Genomic DNA, 17,200 nt, shown 5'->3' with positions numbered 1-17,200 from the left:
TGTATAATGCCCTCCATGGTGTCGCCGGTGAGGCAGAAGGTGCCCGTCAGGTGGCGGCCCTTCCGTCCCACTGTGGCCGCCGCCAGTGAGGCATGCACCAGGGCACGCTGCTCGATGCCAGCGCTGCCCTTGCCCCCGCTGGCAGCGGCGGCGGCTGTGGCGGCAGCTGCTGCCGCGGTGGCCACCACGCCGCTCGTCAGCATCCGTGGCAGCGGGGCGGCACGCATCAGCCGCTCCAAGGAGTCCATATTTTTTGTGGGTTGTGTTCTCTATCGGCTTATCGATATCAATATATCGGTTTAAGGTTTCGTGATTGTTTTGTTTTGTTTCGATTGGCTTCGTGTGGTTTTGATTTCTTTTCTTTGATTTGCTGTTTTGAGTTTACGATTTTGTTGGGGGCCGTTTTTTCTTTGCTTTTTAGTTGTTGGGAGGTTGAGTTTTTCGTTTAGTTTTTCACTTTTATTGTATTGTTGTTTTTGTTTTGGTTTCTTTTAATGGTGGCTCTTCTTCGATTATCTCCTCTTGCAGCACACATTTTATTCAACTGAAAGAATTTTTGGGTTTTTTTTTCGGTTTCGTTTTTACCAAAAAGCGGCAGGCAAACGATACAAAAAAGCCAACACACTCGACTGAAATTCGAGCAGGGAAAAAACTCGCAAAAGAATTTGCCAAAACAAATAAAAGAAAAATGAAAAGTTAAACGAAAACAAAAATTAAAAAAAAACACAAGGCTTGAATTGAATTGGATTGAATTAATTTTTGTTGATTTGCCAGAGATGATTATCGGCCGACATCGGGTGCACAACTGGGAGAAGCAGGAGCAGCCAGACTGTGGGGCTGCCTGTGACTGTGTCAGTGACTGTTATCCCTGCTGTTAGTCTGTACAGTCACTGTTACAGCCAGGCCATTGTATAATTTATGAGCAGCACCGAGTGGCAGCATGGGAGGACACACTATCAATAACTAAGAAGTAGGCAACGGCATAGACCCCATAAAAATGACACAAGAATGTCCCAAAGATGAACTGCAAAATGCAAAATGTCATAGTGTGCGGCATCGGCATTTGCCACATTGTTGGTTCAGAAATATACGAGGCAGAAATAGCAGCAGAAGCAGCAACAACAGAAGCAACAGAAGCAAACATGACAGAGACCATGTCGCTCCATCATTCCGTGCTGTGCTGACCGCTGGCTGGGGACTAATAAAATTCAAGTTAAATGGTTGTTAAAAATTTATAGCAGACTATAGCAGAGCAGCTCCAGCCATCATCCAGCATCAAGCATTTTAAGAGCCTCCGCCCAAGACATTGAGAAACAGCGAGGCAAATGCCAAGGGCAAGGAAGACGCACGGAAGCGACAGTCAGAAGCTGACAAAGTCCTGTGGCTTTCAGGCATTCTCGCATTCTCGTATTCTGGTGTTCTGGCATTCCACAGGCCACAGAATTGTCAAGTTGTACTTTTGGAAATAAATTCGTAGACTTCTTCATTTAAAATTAAAGAAATATCGAAATAATAAATAATTTCTTCTATTTTTTTCTTTGTAAAACTTTATCAAAATGTCCGAGCGGCTTCACTTCGATTAAACTGCGAAATTCCCATTTATCGATTTATATTATCGATACTTAGCCGATAACACATGAAATATCAAAATTTAAAGCTTAACTCTGCATAAATTCAAGTAGCAAGAGGATGTGCTGGTATGGTAAACTTTTGTCGCCTGTCGCCCAAAGGCAGGCCTCATGTGTGCCCCCATTGCCCCATGCCCCAATGCCCCCATGCCCGCATCTCTCTGTAGCTCATCTTTTACGGTTCTGGCAGCAGTTACAGTTGAAGAAAAATAAGCATACAGTCAGTCCTTGGCCTGTGGGCTCGCTCTTGCTGTATCTCTGTCTCTGGCTTTGGCTTTCGCTTTAGCTTTGGCTGCCATCATCCGTTGGCTCTTCCGCTTCCATTGGCCCTGGTGCTTCAAGCGTAATTTATCTGCTGCTGTTGCCCCACAGAGACAGAGAGCGACAGAGACAGCGAGAGAGAGAGAGAGAGAGACGTACACAGAGAAAAGGAGAAACGCTGCTGTCAACAGGAGCCGGGGCAGAGGAGCGTGCGTCCTTTCTGCCTACTGCTACTGCTACAGAGGAGACGAGTCATGGGAGTGTGGTGTGGCAAAATTTATGCAAACCGACGTATGGCCAACAGGATGAGAAGCAGAAATATGCCAAGAGTTTTGTTTGTGGGGAAAGGACTGACTGTCGAGAATTTCCTGTGGTGGTGTGGGGGGGTGTCCTTTGGGTGTGGGCGGGTGGCATACACACACACACAGTGTATTAACTGCAGCTAAATCAAACTTTTGAGCCAAGTTATGAATTATTTGCCATTGTGCAGCAGGCGAAACATGCCTTTGTCGCCAGGGCAAGGGCCAGGACCAGCCCGGGACCAGCCGAGGACCAGGACAGGAAGTTGCCTCTGACTTTTGCCTCCACCGCCAAGGAAGGACGTACGATCCAGAGATCCTTTTTAGCATCACCTGTCTCTCTGTGTGTGTGTGTGTGTGTGTGTGTGTGTGGGTGTACTACGTCGAGTCATCCTCTGCCTGCCTGCCCACGAGCTTTTGGGACCGGGCCAAGTCAATTTGAGCGGCATTTTGTTGCCATCCGTTGGCCCCTCACAAACAAGAGAATCCATTCTTTTGGGTTCTGTTTTCTTCTTCTCTTCTGTTATATTTTTTTTTTCTGCCTAGCTGTGATGATTCGCCATTTGATTCGCCTCTGCCCCCACCCCATCTGTGGCACGTAAATTGAATAGACAAGAAAAGCAAAAGACCAAAGTTCAGGGCAACAGCAGAAAAAAAACATATATCAGCAAACAAACAAAAACAGAGCAAAAAAAAAAAACCACAAAAAAATCAAGGGTGAATTCAAGCAAAAATTAAGTGAAAATAATAAACCCTTGGAGCGACGGGGCAGGACACACACACACACACGCTCAGCCTGTGGCAAGGAGAGACCATTACACACACGTTGGCCACACTGCCACTGCCACCAGCTGGCATTACAGTTAATTAAAGGTGACCCAAGAACCACTACCCCATTACCACTCACTCCCCACCCCCAGTGACAGACTTCTCTCAGTTTTTGCCCCACACACAAACACACACACTGGGCCGGAAACTAGAGAAAATTGAGTAAATTCGAAGGGAATTCTCGCAAATAATTACCTAAAGAGTTTTGTTATCGATAACTAATTAACAAATCGATTCTTAGGCTTCGGTTAGATTGGAACTTGTGCATTTTTGGATTAATGCAACTCAACCCAAAGGGTTTTAAAATCTATTCCAATTCCTTCTTTGCAGTTAAAATTCTTCAATGAATCTATCGATTAATGTGCTAAAAAATGCTTTTAAAATCTTTTTCAATTCCTTCTTAGTAGAAGGTTAAAATTCTTCATTGAATCTATCGATAAAGGTCCCAAAATCTGTTCAATTAATTTGAGGGTAAATCTTTATCTGCAGCAGTTAACTATTGCAGCTGCAGCCCAGTGTTCTGCTGCCACGAGTGGGTGGCAGGGGGAGTCTGTAAGCCGGCTGCAAACTTTGCAAATGAATGGCAGGGCATTGGAAATAATGAGCTGTATTTACATTTCAAAGCCCACAGACGCAGGCGAGCAGGCGAACAGCCGAGCAGCAGCAGCAACAAAAGTTTTAGCTGAAGGATTGAGTGGGGTCCTCAGGGTACTCTACTCCACCTCCGTCTAGGTCGCCGTCTACGTCTCTGTGTGTGTGTGTGTCTATGCCTGTGTCTGTGTGTAAATGTCGAAGCTTTTCGTTTGGGTTTTGTTGGCATTGCATACAATTTGTTTTATGGCCATGGCGTGCACATTAAACGCGCACTTAATCACACGCACTGGGCGTGGCCCAGCCTCTCTCTCATCCTCTCCCTCTGTCATACCCGCCGCCCGCCCACCAACAACAATCGTCTGTGGCGACAAATCAAATTGATTTCACTCTGGATTTCGCATCTTTTTTTTTCTCTCTTTTCTCTTTCATTTCTGGGCTTGCTTCGTTGTTCGCCTTTCGTTTCGTTTGCTTTCGTGCCTTATTAAATCACTTTTATTGCCATTGAAATGTGCAAAAGTTTTTTGTGCGTTGTTCAGAAAAATAAAAGACCAAGCGGACCAGACCAAAAAAGACCCAAAACCTACCAGACGACCATGAGGCGTATACGTAATGCATGTGGTCGAAATAATTCATATTTAAAGGAAAATTGGAATGGAGTGAAATGGAATTAAATAAAAGGAGCGGAATAGAGTGGAATGGAATTGATTAGAGTGGGGAACAGTGAGCGGAACAGTGTGGCATGGGTAATGGAAGTCCACAAATTAACCAAGGCATAGATATTCTTCCGGTCAGGTCTCTTTATATTTTTTTCTTACACTTCAAGTGAATAATATTATATTAAAGAAATATTATTTTCGCTCTGGTGAATGACTTTCCAACCCACTTTATCCGTTTGAGGTTACGGAATTATGGAATTGAAATGGAAAACAAAAATTCATTGGATTAGCACCGACAATTCTAGTCTCTATTTATGAAATTTCTTCTATTTTCAATGGAAAATCATACGCTGGAAAATCGCATGTGACGGAAAAGTGTAAATTCTTGATTTATGAATTCCTTTACTTGCAACACATTCCTTGCAAAATACCCTGCCCCTGCCCCCATCCCAGGCCCTGTGAAAAGTTAACCTAAGCCACAACTCAATTTGTAATGAAATTTTTCAACAATTTCCCCGTCGTTTATCCCAGAATTTTTCTTGTGGCAGTGGCAGGACCGACCGCAGCAGTAGCAGCAGCATCTCAGCGAGGCGTGTAATTAAATTTTCATGCCACCTGCAGCTGCTGCTGCTGCTGCAGCGGCATAGAGAGAAACCAAAGCAGCGTGCAGCAAGTGGTGGGGGCTACTGCATGGACCACTGACTGAATACAGAAGAATGGGCAAATGGCTGTGGCTGGGGGCAAGCATCAACGCCTCCAAAAATGTCGACTCAAAGCAGGCGGAAGTAAATGCAGGACTCTCCACTCCTCCACTTGTTTTTAGGGGCCAGAGCAGGCCTATATCGTTCTGTCAGAGATTTCGTAGTGCTCTCACAATCTCCCCCAACAACCCACACCCATAACCCCTCATAGACAGACTGTAGAAACATTTGCACGGAGAGAAAAATCCCTCGCTCGAAAGATGCCAAAGGAGAGAATGCCGTGCGAGCCGCGGCCATCGCGGACTCTGCTATCGCCAGATTGCTTTGATCGTTCCGGAAAGTTGGTTTATTACGAGAATGCAGCTGCTGGCATGTTGAAGCAGGAGGAAGTCCCTTGTGGCGTGCGCAAGGACAGGCCGGTGAAGCCCAAGGACGTGCATGGCAAGCGCATGCTGCCGCCGGGCACACGTCCACCGGGACGTGTCCCAGGTGCCTTGGCCGCCATGGCACGCCGCATCGGCGGCAACAAGCCGACGCCCAGCGAGAAGCGTGCCGAGTCCGGCAAGGCCACCTTCTTCCATGTGCAGGGCCAGTCGTGGGAGTCGAAGGGCTTTGCCGAGCTCACGCCCACAGAGCTGGAGCGGATGCGTTCGGGCCGGCCAAAGAGCGCCGATGAGAAGCGGGCGGAGCAGGCCCAGAAACAGGAAGAGCAGCGCGAACACACTGAAGAGACCGAACGGATCCGCAACTATTTTCACGCCATTGACGAGCAGCGGCGCGAGAAGGAGCGCGAGCGCCAGCGGCAGCAGGATGTGGAGGCGGCCGACGTTGACGAGGAGCAGCGGGCGGAGGCGAAGCGCCTCAAGGTGTTGCATCATTCGCTGAACGCCAAATACGAGATGGACGAACGGGTGCGGGAGGCGACCAAGGCCATTTCCGAGGCCAAATGCAGTGCCATGTGGACGGCCCAGATACAGGAGCGTCGCCTGCTAGACCGTATCCAGGCCGAATATGACGCCCATCAGGCGCGCAAGAATCTCGAGTTTAACAACAGCAAGTGGGGCACCGTCGAGCAGAAGGACGCGGCCGACGAGGACAAGCGCCGCCAGTTTGGTGCGGATGTCCGCCAGCAGATCCTCGACCGTGAGAAGATGCGCTACGTGGCCCAGGACCGGCAGAAGCAGGAGGCACGCGAGATGCGTGTGGCTGTCGACGAATACAAGAAGGCGGAGGCCCATCATGTCCAGACCATCTCCAAGGGTAAGCTGAACTATCGCGAGGAGCTGGACAAGTACTCCAAGATGCATCGTGAGTTTGTGCGCATGATGTGCCAGCAGGACCAGAGCGACGAGCAGCGCGCCTACGACTATCTGCTGCAGAAGGAGGCCAAGCTGCGGGAGGAGCGTGCCGAGATGAAGGCCCACAAGGCCGAGGTGAAGCGGCAGCGTGACGCTCTGTTTGTCGTACAGCAGAAGATTCTCGATGCCAAGGACAATCAGGACGAGATGCGCTTCATTGCCGAGCACGAGCGACTCGAGCGCAAGTATCGCGAAACGGAGCGCCTGGCCGCCGAAAAGGAGCGCCGCATCGCCGACGAACTGCGTAAGGGCAATCTCGAGCAGCTGGACCGCCTCAGCCAGATGAAGGCCTGCTACTACGCCCAGCGGGAGCGCGACAACAAGTTAATGCTGCAGTACCGTGCCGAGGAGGAGGAGCTGAGCAAGGCTGAGGCCGCGGCGGACAAGGTGAAGCGGGAGAATCTCCGCTCGGGCGTCGCCTGTCAGATGGAGGAGCGCGAAAAGGCCCGTCGCCGTGAGCTTGCCGCCGAACGGCTTGAGTTCGAGAAGGCACGCGCCGCGGAGATTCAACGCCAGACAGAGATCGATACGGTGATTGCCGTGAAGCTGGATGATCTGACCAAGCGTGGATGTCTGCCAGGGAAAGCCCTCAATACGCTGAAGGGTCGTGTGGCAAATGCGGCACACAAGAAGCTGGGGGCAGAGATGAGTTAAGCTCTGCCCCACACACACCACACCACACACACATTACACTCATTTATACACACACACAAAAGTCCTCTCCATACACATGCACACACGCACACTTCAGAAGATGACAAATGGCACTAAACACACACAAAAACAAAAACACACACACACACACAGACGTGTATACGTATATGTATATGTATGTAAGAGAATGCCACGAATTAAAACTTGAAGCATACTCTGCGGTTATGGAACTTTTTGTGGCAAAACGAACAGGGGAGGGAGGGAATCCATCTACTGTATATAATGTCAGCGGCAGTGACAGTAGCAGAACTCAACAAGTTACCACAGACACACAGAGAGGCAGAGGCAGAGGGAAGGCCGCTCATTAAATCCACAAAACGAAAGCACAAATTACTGCTGATAAAATAAATTCCAAAGAGGGATTTATCGTTGCAACTTGCAACTAATAGGAAACTTTGTTGCTGCAAAAACAAACATTCGAAACTGGCAAGTACTGGGAGTAGTTCTATAATTGGGATTTGCTTAGCACATAAGACAGTCGGGTATTATGTGGTTAGAGAGCACAAACACGGCCCTTTTTCGCTGCACAAATTACCCATAAGTAAAGGGACACAGCAGGAGAGATTACGCCCTACGAGTGATCCGAAAGCAAAAACAACCCAGCAAGAAACTGAGCAGAGAAACTCAAGTCGAGTATCATGCACACGATATGTATGTGGGTTTTCGTTCTATTCGTATTCACGAGCAATCTCTTTGGCGCATTTCGCTTGTGCATCTGGCTGGAGTAACTTGTCTTGGGATAAATCTAGGAGAAAAATTGGAGGGAAGTGGGAGTATAATTCTGAGAATAACCCCCAAACCACACTCCCATCTCCATCCCAAGAAGATAGAAAACTCTCCTCTCTCCACCCATCAGAGTGTTTTTTATTTTTGTGTAAACTCAAAGTCGGTGGAGATTAATTGAGTTGAATTATACAGCACCCTGCCCATAAGTCGTTGTACTTGCAGCCAAAGTCTGTGTCTAATATGTGTTTGGTGGCACAGTGCACTATGGGAAATTAGACCCCTTTTCTGGCCAAACCTTTGAAGTGGATAAACAAATTTTAGTGCACGCATCACATATTCAACTTTAGGTTGCACACAGAATCTTGTTAGAGGCCACACAGGATAGCTGAAGCTGCTCTGCAAATTAGGTTTTTTTTGCTAACTTTAGTGGCCAAACCAAACAACTTTGAAGATCCAATCAGTGTGGTTTTATTATGGTTTGTGATTTTGTCATTTTGAGAAAACCAAAGAGCCAAAATGTAAGTAGCCTTGTAATGTTTTTGATAAACTAAGCAAAGGGATTTAAAGTGAGTCCAAAAGAGTCCATGAACAAGATGTATTTTATGTTGAGTATTAAATCCTTGTTCAAATGAATGTAATTAAAAATAACACTTTTTACTTTGGATTCATTTTTAGACATAACCTTGCAAACTAGATTTTTTTGTCAGTGTGGGGAGGGGGAAGGGGTGGGTGGGTAGGGGGGGCGGGCCCGTTGAACCGAGTTGGAGTGAGTACCAACGATAGTAACACTGTAGGAGCATTTCATCATGTTTTCCAACATCACTGGTTGATGGTATTGCAATTACATACGTTTGATATGCCTTTCATGCCAGCGCCAATTTACAAGTTTTTGTTATCGACTTGATAAATACCCTTGGTGCCAATGACCCAAGGTCATCAATTTTATAAGGGTACATGAATTTGTTTATGGTATTCGGAAGGGCTGAACCGAAATAAATTTCGTTCGTTGCCGAATGCGTGAGCTTGATCCTTCGTCAATTCTTAGTGAATTTGGTGACGTTTAGGGGGGGAGGTTAGGGTTTTCTATTAGTACAATGGGATCGGAGTGGGTGGCCCTTCAATGATTAGCAATACAATATTGTGGGGGGTTTTTAGGGGGTGTAGGTATTGTTTTATGTTCTAGGCTACAAGTGATGGCTTATTTATCTCCTTAAACATTCCTTGTAAGGGCCGCCATATTGTCATAATTATACTAGGCAAATGGTTTTTTGTTAGTGTTGAGAAATGGTTTAAGGGGGGGCACGCCTATTATTACGAAAAGGAATGGGTTGGGAGTTTGTGGGGGGGGGGGGGGAAAAAAAATTTTTTTTATTTTATTTATCTCCCTTTCATGTGAAATAAATTTCGCATGTGTCGATTCTGATTTTTGGTCAACAATTTTTGGCACACAGAAAATGTTGCTGCTGCTATTGATGGGTTGAGTGGTTTAAGCTCTTAACCCATGACTGAATGTTGAAGGCATGACAACGTGGGCGGAGGGTGGGGGCGGTGGCCTAATGATGCAAAAGGAATATTACCCTTGAATGCCATGTCCTTGGGGAACGGATGGACATGGATCCATCTATGCTCTATCTCTCTCTCGCTCGCCCTCTCTCTTTCCACCTCTGCTCATTATAATTGCAACCAAAATCGTAGCATACTTTTCTGGGGCTTTTCATTCGACGAGAGAAGCAACAAAGAAATGAATGGCCAAAGGATCCGGCATCCGTATTCGCATTTTGACAGCCAGCCAGCCAGACAGACAGGGAAACCGAGGGACAGAAGGGTGGGGGGGTTGGAAATGGGGGATACATTCATGTGTGCGTGTGTGTGGCAGAGAACAGAGAAAAGAACAGAGAACAGAGGGAAAACAAACAATAGTAAAACTGATTAAGTTGAAGGGAAAAACCACATCAAGCTAAACGATGATGAAGAAAAGACCAAAAGATTACAACAAAACCGTTGAACAGTGAATGCTGCTGCTGCTGCTGCTGCTGTCTCTGTCTCTTTCTCTCTCTATCTTTCTCTCTTTCTCTGACTGGACACAAAAGAGGAATCACCAGAGGGATGGTACGAAGCAGCAAAGTAAAAATGCGGGCCAAGGATAGACACACACACACACACACACACACACACACAAACAGATACACGGACGACTGGTACCTACATACATACATACATGTATGTATCTATGTTACATGTTACTTTGAGTTTTTGCGTATCTATGGGAATGGTCACAAGAAATGAAATCGAAGCAAAATTCGTAACATCGAATATATACTGCCATACAGAATAATTGAAAGGATATATGTACAAAAAGGAGGAGTCATCGTGGCTGCTGCGACAATTTGTTAGATATGATAGTAATGCCACGTCCTTTCTCCCTCTTTTTTCTTCCTCTGTGCTACGCCACCAACAATGATGGCAAAATTAGTCATTGTCCTGGGCTCCTGCTTCTGCTCCTGCCACTGCCATTTGCATATGTGTGGTGTGTGTGTGTGTGTGTCCTGTGTCTCTCTTTCTCACTCCTGCTGTCTGCTGTGTGCCCTAGTCCTAGTCCTAGGTCCTGACAATTATGTACAATTTACTTTGCATAACACTCGAGTGCAGAGCAGAGGTTTAAAGCCAGCAGCACAGCACAACAACATAAGCAATAGCCAGTAACTAGTTAGCATATTTGTTGTTCCTGGGGTCCCTCGGACCCACCCCACCCACCCACACCAAAAGAATTCCCTGAGTAAATTCAACAGAGGCAAAAAAGTTAACCAACGAAAATATCTAAACAAAAGTACAAAAAAGTTGATGGCAGGAAAATTTAAGCTGTGGCCGGAATGCAAAATAGAGAGAAAAATAGAGATAGTATTTGTGGGGTTCCTCCCTCGTGGGTTCAATGGATAAACACACGCATAAATCTGAGCCTCTCCACCCCCCCTCAAAAAGTGTGTGTGTGTACAAAACATTTGCCACAACTTTGGCTCCCCTTCTGCTGCTGCCCCTGCTGCTCCGCTTGAAAATATTCGTATGCAAAAATCTATTTGAATATCATCGCTCTCTCTCTCTCTCTCTGTCTCTAGGTTTTTCTAGGACCTCTTACCACTGTTCTTTGGACATCAGACAAGGAGTATGATTGCTTTTGGCTTTTGGTCAACTTTGCTGCAAAAAGTTTTTTTTTTTTGGGAATTATTAGAGATACAAAAGGCTTCATCTGGTGACGGGTGCGAAGAATGTAAATTTGTGGTGGAAGTATTCAACTGAATTGTGGATGTTTAAGGAATAGAATCGGAGAGAGAGAGAGAGAGCGCGAGAGAATGATGGTTGAGCTGTGCTGAAAAGATATCCACTAACAATAGATCAGATATTGCATCTGGGAATGTCCAAATGTTTCCATAACAAAAACCGATGACATCTCTTGCATATCGCGTATGGAATACTTATAATAAATAAAGAGTACAAAAATAAAGTGGTACATTAATGGAGCAATAAAAGTAAAAAAAAAAAATTAAACAAAGTCGGGAAAACTCTTAATTGGTTTTTTGGATTTTTGTTCGGCACCGAAGCTGACAAATATAAAGAGGAAAGATCCCTGGGAAATGGAACGTAATATTATGATATCCTTCTCTCATGAAGAGGGGCTAAAGATTTCAAGATAAAAAGTGTATGGGTGGTTGGTGGGTGCGCTTCCAAAAGGTGCTCTTTTTTTTGTGTTGGAAAACTCAGGTGAAAAGTGTGCGATGCGATGCCTTGCGATTGAGAGTGAGCGCGAGAGCGAGAGAGAGAGAGCGTTGGAACGAACCAGTGATTGATTGGTGATTGAGTGATTGAATTGAAAGGTGGGTGAGTGACAGGCTGCTCCCGTATGCTGGACTGGTGATGGTGCTTGGCTGGCTGCATCTTGTGGCAGGCAAATGGCAGTGTGTGTGTGCTGCAGGCTACAAAAACAAGAAACTGACTGGAAAAAAAAACAAAAGAAAATTCTTCAAGATGTGCAAATTCTTTTGTGGGGGCAACAATGATTTAAATGTATATATATATATTTTTTTTCTTTGAATTATTGGTTGGATTTTTCTCTCTGATTTTTTGTTCGTCTTTCGTGCTGATTGTATGGCATGGATCCTTGGATATCCAGATTTTGTGGTGGATTTTCGATGGATTTTCTTTTCTTATTTTGATTTTTTTTTTTTTTTTGCTAACCTTGTGGTGTGGGATGTTTTGCTTTTGTGGGCAATTTTGTTGTGATTTTGGTTGCATTTGGCTTTTGGTTTTTTTTTTTTTTGTTTTGTTCAAATTGAGTTTTGAGATTTTTGATTGATGATTGGTTGGTTTTGATTTTGTTGATTTTTGATTTTGCGATTCTTTTTTGAGCGATGATTTTTTTTTTTTTTGGCGGTGGTGCGTGCGGGTGGTGCAATGGTGAGTTTTTGCTGAGTTTTTTTTTTATCGACTGCTTTGTACAGGATGTTAAATGAGACAGTTGTTATCGAATATCGAATTTCGAGTATGTTTTTTTGTTTTGATTTTTTGATTTAGAATTTCTCCGATATGCTATAGATGCGCTTTACGCTCACGCACTTGCGTCGCAGACGCTCACACTCGATCTCCCGAAAATCGGCATGTGATGTGGCCGCCAGACCGCACCCAGAAATGGAGTCCGAGTGTCCGTTGGTTGAGGCCGACGCTCCCGTCGCTGTGCCAATGTCGTCTATGGCTATGTGATGAATGCGTGGCAGCAATGCGCTGATATTCGGCTCACTGCTGTGCACCGTCGTCGTGGTCGGGCCGCGCTTTGACGATGGTGGACTGTTGCTGTTGTAGGAGAGATCGTCGTCCTCCTCCTCCTCGTCGTCGTCGTCCTCTTCTTCGTTGTCGTACAGCTCCTGCTGATGCTGCTGCTGCTCTTCTTCCTCGCACTGCGGACAGCCGTTGTCGCTGCTGATCAGCTCCTCGTCGTCCTCGTCCAACACGGTGTGTGCGTGCGACTGATGGCTGATGATCGCCCGCTTCAGCTCCAGGAGCAATGGGGAGGGCGCCTGCAGCTGGTGCGGTGCCCCAGTCGGTGGTTGGCAGTCGAAGAGGCTCGTGGATGATGCCTCAGTGGGTGGCACCACCGGCAGTGGCTGATGGGTGATCACTCCGCCGCCGAGCAGACTATGCCCCGTGCTGGCTCCGGCCTCGGGGTAGATGCGATTGTCCGAGTTCGTCGACGAGAACTTCGAGAGCAGCGACTTGGCGCTGGCCTTGTTCTTCAGCTGCTGCTGCTGCAGATAGTAAAAGTCGCGTGGCAGCGACGATGTGGCATGCAGAGGATCCTCCGGATCGTAGTAGCCCAATGCAGCCGGACGAAAGAGTCCTGGTGTGCTCAGTGAGTGCTGTTGCTGCTGTTGTGAGGCCTCCTGTGAATGGGAGTGTGTGTCCTGGTCGTACGAATCGCTAATGACACTCGCCGTTGAGGCTGTGGGCGTGGCTGTGGTGCTGCCCAGCGTCGACTGGGAGCCTGAGGAGGCTGCTGCAGCGGCAGCGGCGGCGGCAGCAAATTGGGCGCCCAGCAGGGGCGTTAGACCCGCTAGGAACTGTTCCTGCTGCTGCTGCTGGCGCTGTTCGTCGAGTTCGCGGCGATAGGCCTCGATCTGGTCGCTCGGCGTTGGGGTGTTGCTGTGGATGCAGCCTTGAAAGAAATCCAATGCTTCGTACAGGATAAAACACAGGCCCAGGACAAGAAATGTCTCCATCATCAGGAATTGAAACCCATTTGGAGAGAGACCGACAGCGGAAAAAAAAATTATATATATATATACAGAGAAAAGTGCCAAAAACGAGACACGGAAACGGAACGAAACACGGAAACGGAACGGAACGGTACGCAACGAAACACGCACCAAAGGAGAACGAAACACCGCAAAATCGCGCGAAACGATTACCGTTTTGGGAGTCACTCTCTTTCTCTTTGTTTCTTTTTTTTATCTCTTTCTGTTTAGATTTCGTTCTTAAATTGAATTTGGTTGCTTTTAACACTTTGGCACTTCATTTCCATTCATTTGTTGCTTTACATTTGCCCCTTTGCTCTTTCTCTCTTTCTCTTTTGTTTGCATTCCTTTTGCTTTTACTTTTTGTTATTGTTGTTGTTGTTGTTTGTTTGTTGTTTTATCCTTGACTGAAATCGAAATTGAAACTGAAACTGTGTGAAGAGCGGCGGCCCTTTGGCTCCTTTGTTATTCAATGCAAATTAATTTCAAATTTGTTTCTTGTCGTTTTGTTTTCATTTGGTTTTCGTTTTGTTTTTTGTTGTGCGTATTTTTCATTTAATTTGCATATAATTAAATATAATTAAACGTAAAGGCTTTTTTCCTTTCATCGAACCCATTAATTTTTTTTTTAATTTTTAAAGCAACTTTTTATATATATATTTTTTTTAGTTTTTTTTTATAGCGTGTGCGTGTGTTTGAAATAGAAACGAAACGAAATCGAAGATTGGTACAGTTACAGGCACAAGCGCACATACATTGAGAGACACATACACATAAATACAGTGAGGTACATAGCGATATACATACATATACAACAAATACTATTTACTATATATACAGAGCAGATCTCTCTGGCAAGAGGAAGCTGTGTTGGCTTTTGATTCATTTTTGGTTTTTTTTTTTTAATTTTTTTTCTATTTTTGCGTGCGTTTTGCGTGATTCTTCTATCAAGAGTTTGTGTGTGTGTGCGTGTGTGTGGCATTTTCAGTTGTGTGTTTGTTTAAGAAATAAAATGAAGGATATTCATAAAACAAACATAAAACTAAACCCCAAGGAAATGGCCACAACAAAAGACAGAGACAGAGAGAGAGAGAAAGAGGGGTAGGAAACTCTTAAAGCCAACAGAGAAATCAGAGAAGAAAATTGCCAAACGGGCAGGAGGAAGTTGCAGGCAAAAGGAAGCAGGAGAGACAGCAAAAGGCTGCCAAGGTCACTCTTTCAACCAGAAATATATAGAATGGATAACTTTATGCCAAATGTGGCATTCAATTTAGTATCGAAATCTCACCATTATTGCCTAACTATTGCCTAAATAGTTTCTCCCGAGTTAGTCGCCTTTTAAAGCAGACTAATCCTTGGGTTTCAACTATCGATTAATAATCGATAAGCAGCAAAGAGTCAGGCAACTCCGGCCGAGGCAGAAATAACAGTAAAAACATTCAGAGAATGGCAGCTCATTCGTTATTCATGGGAAAAAAAATGCGAAGTTGTTTGGGAGTTTGCTCATGCATTGAAAATTGTATACTATTTTTCGTTCCGTTTCTCTCTCTGTCGCTCGGCTCGTCTCTCTCCATTGATTGGCTTTTCTGCTCCTCCTGCTACTCCCGCTACTACTCCTTCCCCTGCATCATTTTCCGCAGATTGTTTACAGCCATTGCCTTGGCTTCTTGCGCATCGATTGGTACATCGGTGTTGCTGTCATTATTATTACGATTATTGTCTGAATGGAGAGAGGATAGCGCCTGCTCCTGTCCCTGCCACTGCCCTACTGATGGCTGGCTGGCTGGCTGGCCGTGTGGCAGATAGATTTATTTATTGTTTGTTGCACACACACACACACACACACACACACACACATATCCGTATCCGTATGCATTGGGGAATTGAAATAGTTTCGAGTTGCTTCACTGTCGATATTTTTGATAAACTGACGTCATAAAAACTAAATCGAAATCGAAGTGAACATGGCAATTGGAAACTGCAACGAAGCAAACAGTTTAGTGTCTGTGTGTGTTGTGTGTGTTTACAACAGATTTTTAACCTCTGACCTCGATTGATATTTACAGCCATTTGACTGACATCAAAAGTCATAATAATCATAAAATAAAACAGTAATAAAAGGGTGGAAAAACCGAGCGCTTTTCATGTTAGCCAAACCCTCTGGATCCGCACCGCATCCGCCACGCACACCCCTTTTTTTTTTCTTGCCACCTCATTCTGGTGCGGTGCCCAAGGAGGAGGAGGAGGAGGCAATGATGCGGAAAAGGGCAAAACAGAGACCAACTCCTGCTCTATATCCTATTCCCCCTCCTCAGCCTTTTTTTGCTCCCCATCAAAATTCACAACGTGTCCTCTAGTTATTCGCCATGGCATCGGCCGTGGCTAAGTCCCTCGTTTCAGGATTCGAAATGGACACCAGAAGCGGCGACTTACGGCTCACAGACGCGCCATGCATAGGACGCGAAACGGATTTAGCCAACACACAATACATCAAAAGATGGCCAGGGGGGTCGGGGGCGTTGTTTAAGACATTGAATCAGAATAAACGCTCACAAGACACTTTAAAAACATAACAAAAAAAAAGGAAAAACTTAACTATAGCCAAATTAAATTTGGAGGGATTTCTTATCCGTAAATATCTAAAGTAAAGTCTTGTTTTATTAACAGAAAAAAAGGAAGGCTGCATTTTTTGCGAATGTCAGAAGCGGCTACGAAATTTTGGATGATTTATGCGATCAATTTTAGATGAATATTAATCTATGGATTCAATATTCTAATAATTAATGAAACCATAAGTTAAATGGGCGAAAATGCCCCTCCAGGCCTGTGGCTTTTTTCGCGCATCAACATTCGTTAGATCGAATCCACTTTCGCAGTGGATGGATGGAATGCTTAAGGATTCGAAGTGTATTTTTTTGCTTGAATAAATTTCTCATTTCGATTTGTGGGATGTCCATGGAATGGTAATTAAATTTTTAATGCGTGTGTGTGTATGTGCCACGAAGGAGGAAGAGGACGAGGAGGTGGAGGAAAAGGAAAAGGAGACCCTGAAGGAATGAAAAAACTTTTTGCTGCTGCTGCTTTGGAAACTTCAAACAAATTCCAAGTAATTGCACATTGAAATTGACAGAGAGACAGAAGGAGAGTGTGGAGAAAGCAGACAGAAGAGAGGAGCGAGGAGACGAGAGAGCGTAGGAAAGAACTGCAGCAGCAGCAGCCAGCAGTGTCTGGGCCAAGTTAAGGGCACATTGTTATGCCCACGTTAAAGTTTACATGGAATTCGCCACCCACCACCCCTCGCAACCAACCCAGCTGGCAGGCTTCGTCCCTGGCTGTTTTCCTCTCTGTGGAAACTTGGTCAAAAACAACAACAAGATGCTAACGAGCGGCACACAAAGGAGGGAGGTAGAGAAAAAGAGAGTGCGGGGGGGTGGGCAGCTTAAAATTGGTATCAACAATTTAATCATTGAAAGCCATTAAAAAAAAAAAAAAAAAAAGTAAAAGCTATATTTTTTTCGCCGTTTAAGCGGCAGAACTTTCCCCCACCTTCACCGCTATCACTCTCTTTCTCTCTATATTTGCTGCATTCTTTTGCTGTAATTTGCGCTCTCTCTCTCCCTCTCTGTTCATCTACACACAATGCAACTCTGATTAT

The 17,200-nt window shown here is 45.4% G+C and overlaps 3 protein-coding genes across 4 annotated transcripts in view; 1 reads left to right on the top strand and 2 right to left on the bottom strand.

Annotated features, from left to right (window-relative positions):
* LOC111068985 (neurobeachin) overlaps nt 1-17,200 on the bottom strand; it is a 179,867-nt gene that overhangs the window by 69,291 nt on the left and 93,376 nt on the right. The gene's annotated exons all lie outside the window — the stretch shown is intronic.
* On the bottom strand, nt 429-13,899 carry LOC111068988. 2 transcript variants are annotated; one of them, XM_041595841.1, is made up of 2 exons: nt 12,374-13,591; nt 429-544 (listed from the first exon to the last, which is right to left on the bottom strand). In XM_041595841.1, the coding sequence occupies exons 1-2, from the start codon at nt 13,531-13,533 to the stop codon at nt 541-543; spliced, it is 1,164 nt and encodes a 387-aa protein (XP_041451775.1). In that variant the 5' UTR covers nt 13,534-13,591; the 3' UTR covers nt 429-540. The 2 variants fall into 2 exon arrangements, with proteins under 2 accessions (XP_041451775.1, XP_022214552.1); XM_022358860.2 differs by lacking the exon at nt 429-544 and having other exon boundaries at nt 12,188-13,899.
* Nucleotides 5,115-7,201, top strand: LOC111068987 (trichohyalin). The gene has a single exon (XM_022358859.2). The coding sequence runs from the start codon at nt 5,228-5,230 to the stop codon at nt 6,977-6,979; it is 1,752 nt and encodes a 583-aa protein (XP_022214551.1). The 5' UTR covers nt 5,115-5,227; the 3' UTR covers nt 6,980-7,201.

Source organism: Drosophila obscura, unplaced genomic scaffold (genome assembly GCF_018151105.1).
Source record: "Drosophila obscura isolate BZ-5 IFL unplaced genomic scaffold, ASM1815110v1 contig_84, whole genome shotgun sequence".
In the NCBI taxonomy this organism is placed as follows: Eukaryota; Metazoa; Arthropoda; class Insecta; order Diptera; family Drosophilidae; genus Drosophila; species Drosophila obscura.
This window is presented reverse-complemented; position numbering and strand designations above follow the sequence as displayed.

Excerpts from the sequence above, each read along its gene's own strand:
- LOC111068987 (XM_022358859.2), top strand. The coding sequence starts at position 5,228 with ATGCCAAAGGAGAGAATGCCGTGCGAGCCGCGGCCATCGCGGACTCTG.
- LOC111068988 (XM_022358860.2), bottom strand. The coding sequence starts at position 13,533 with ATGATGGAGACATTTCTTGTCCTGGGCCTGTGTTTTATCCTGTACGAA.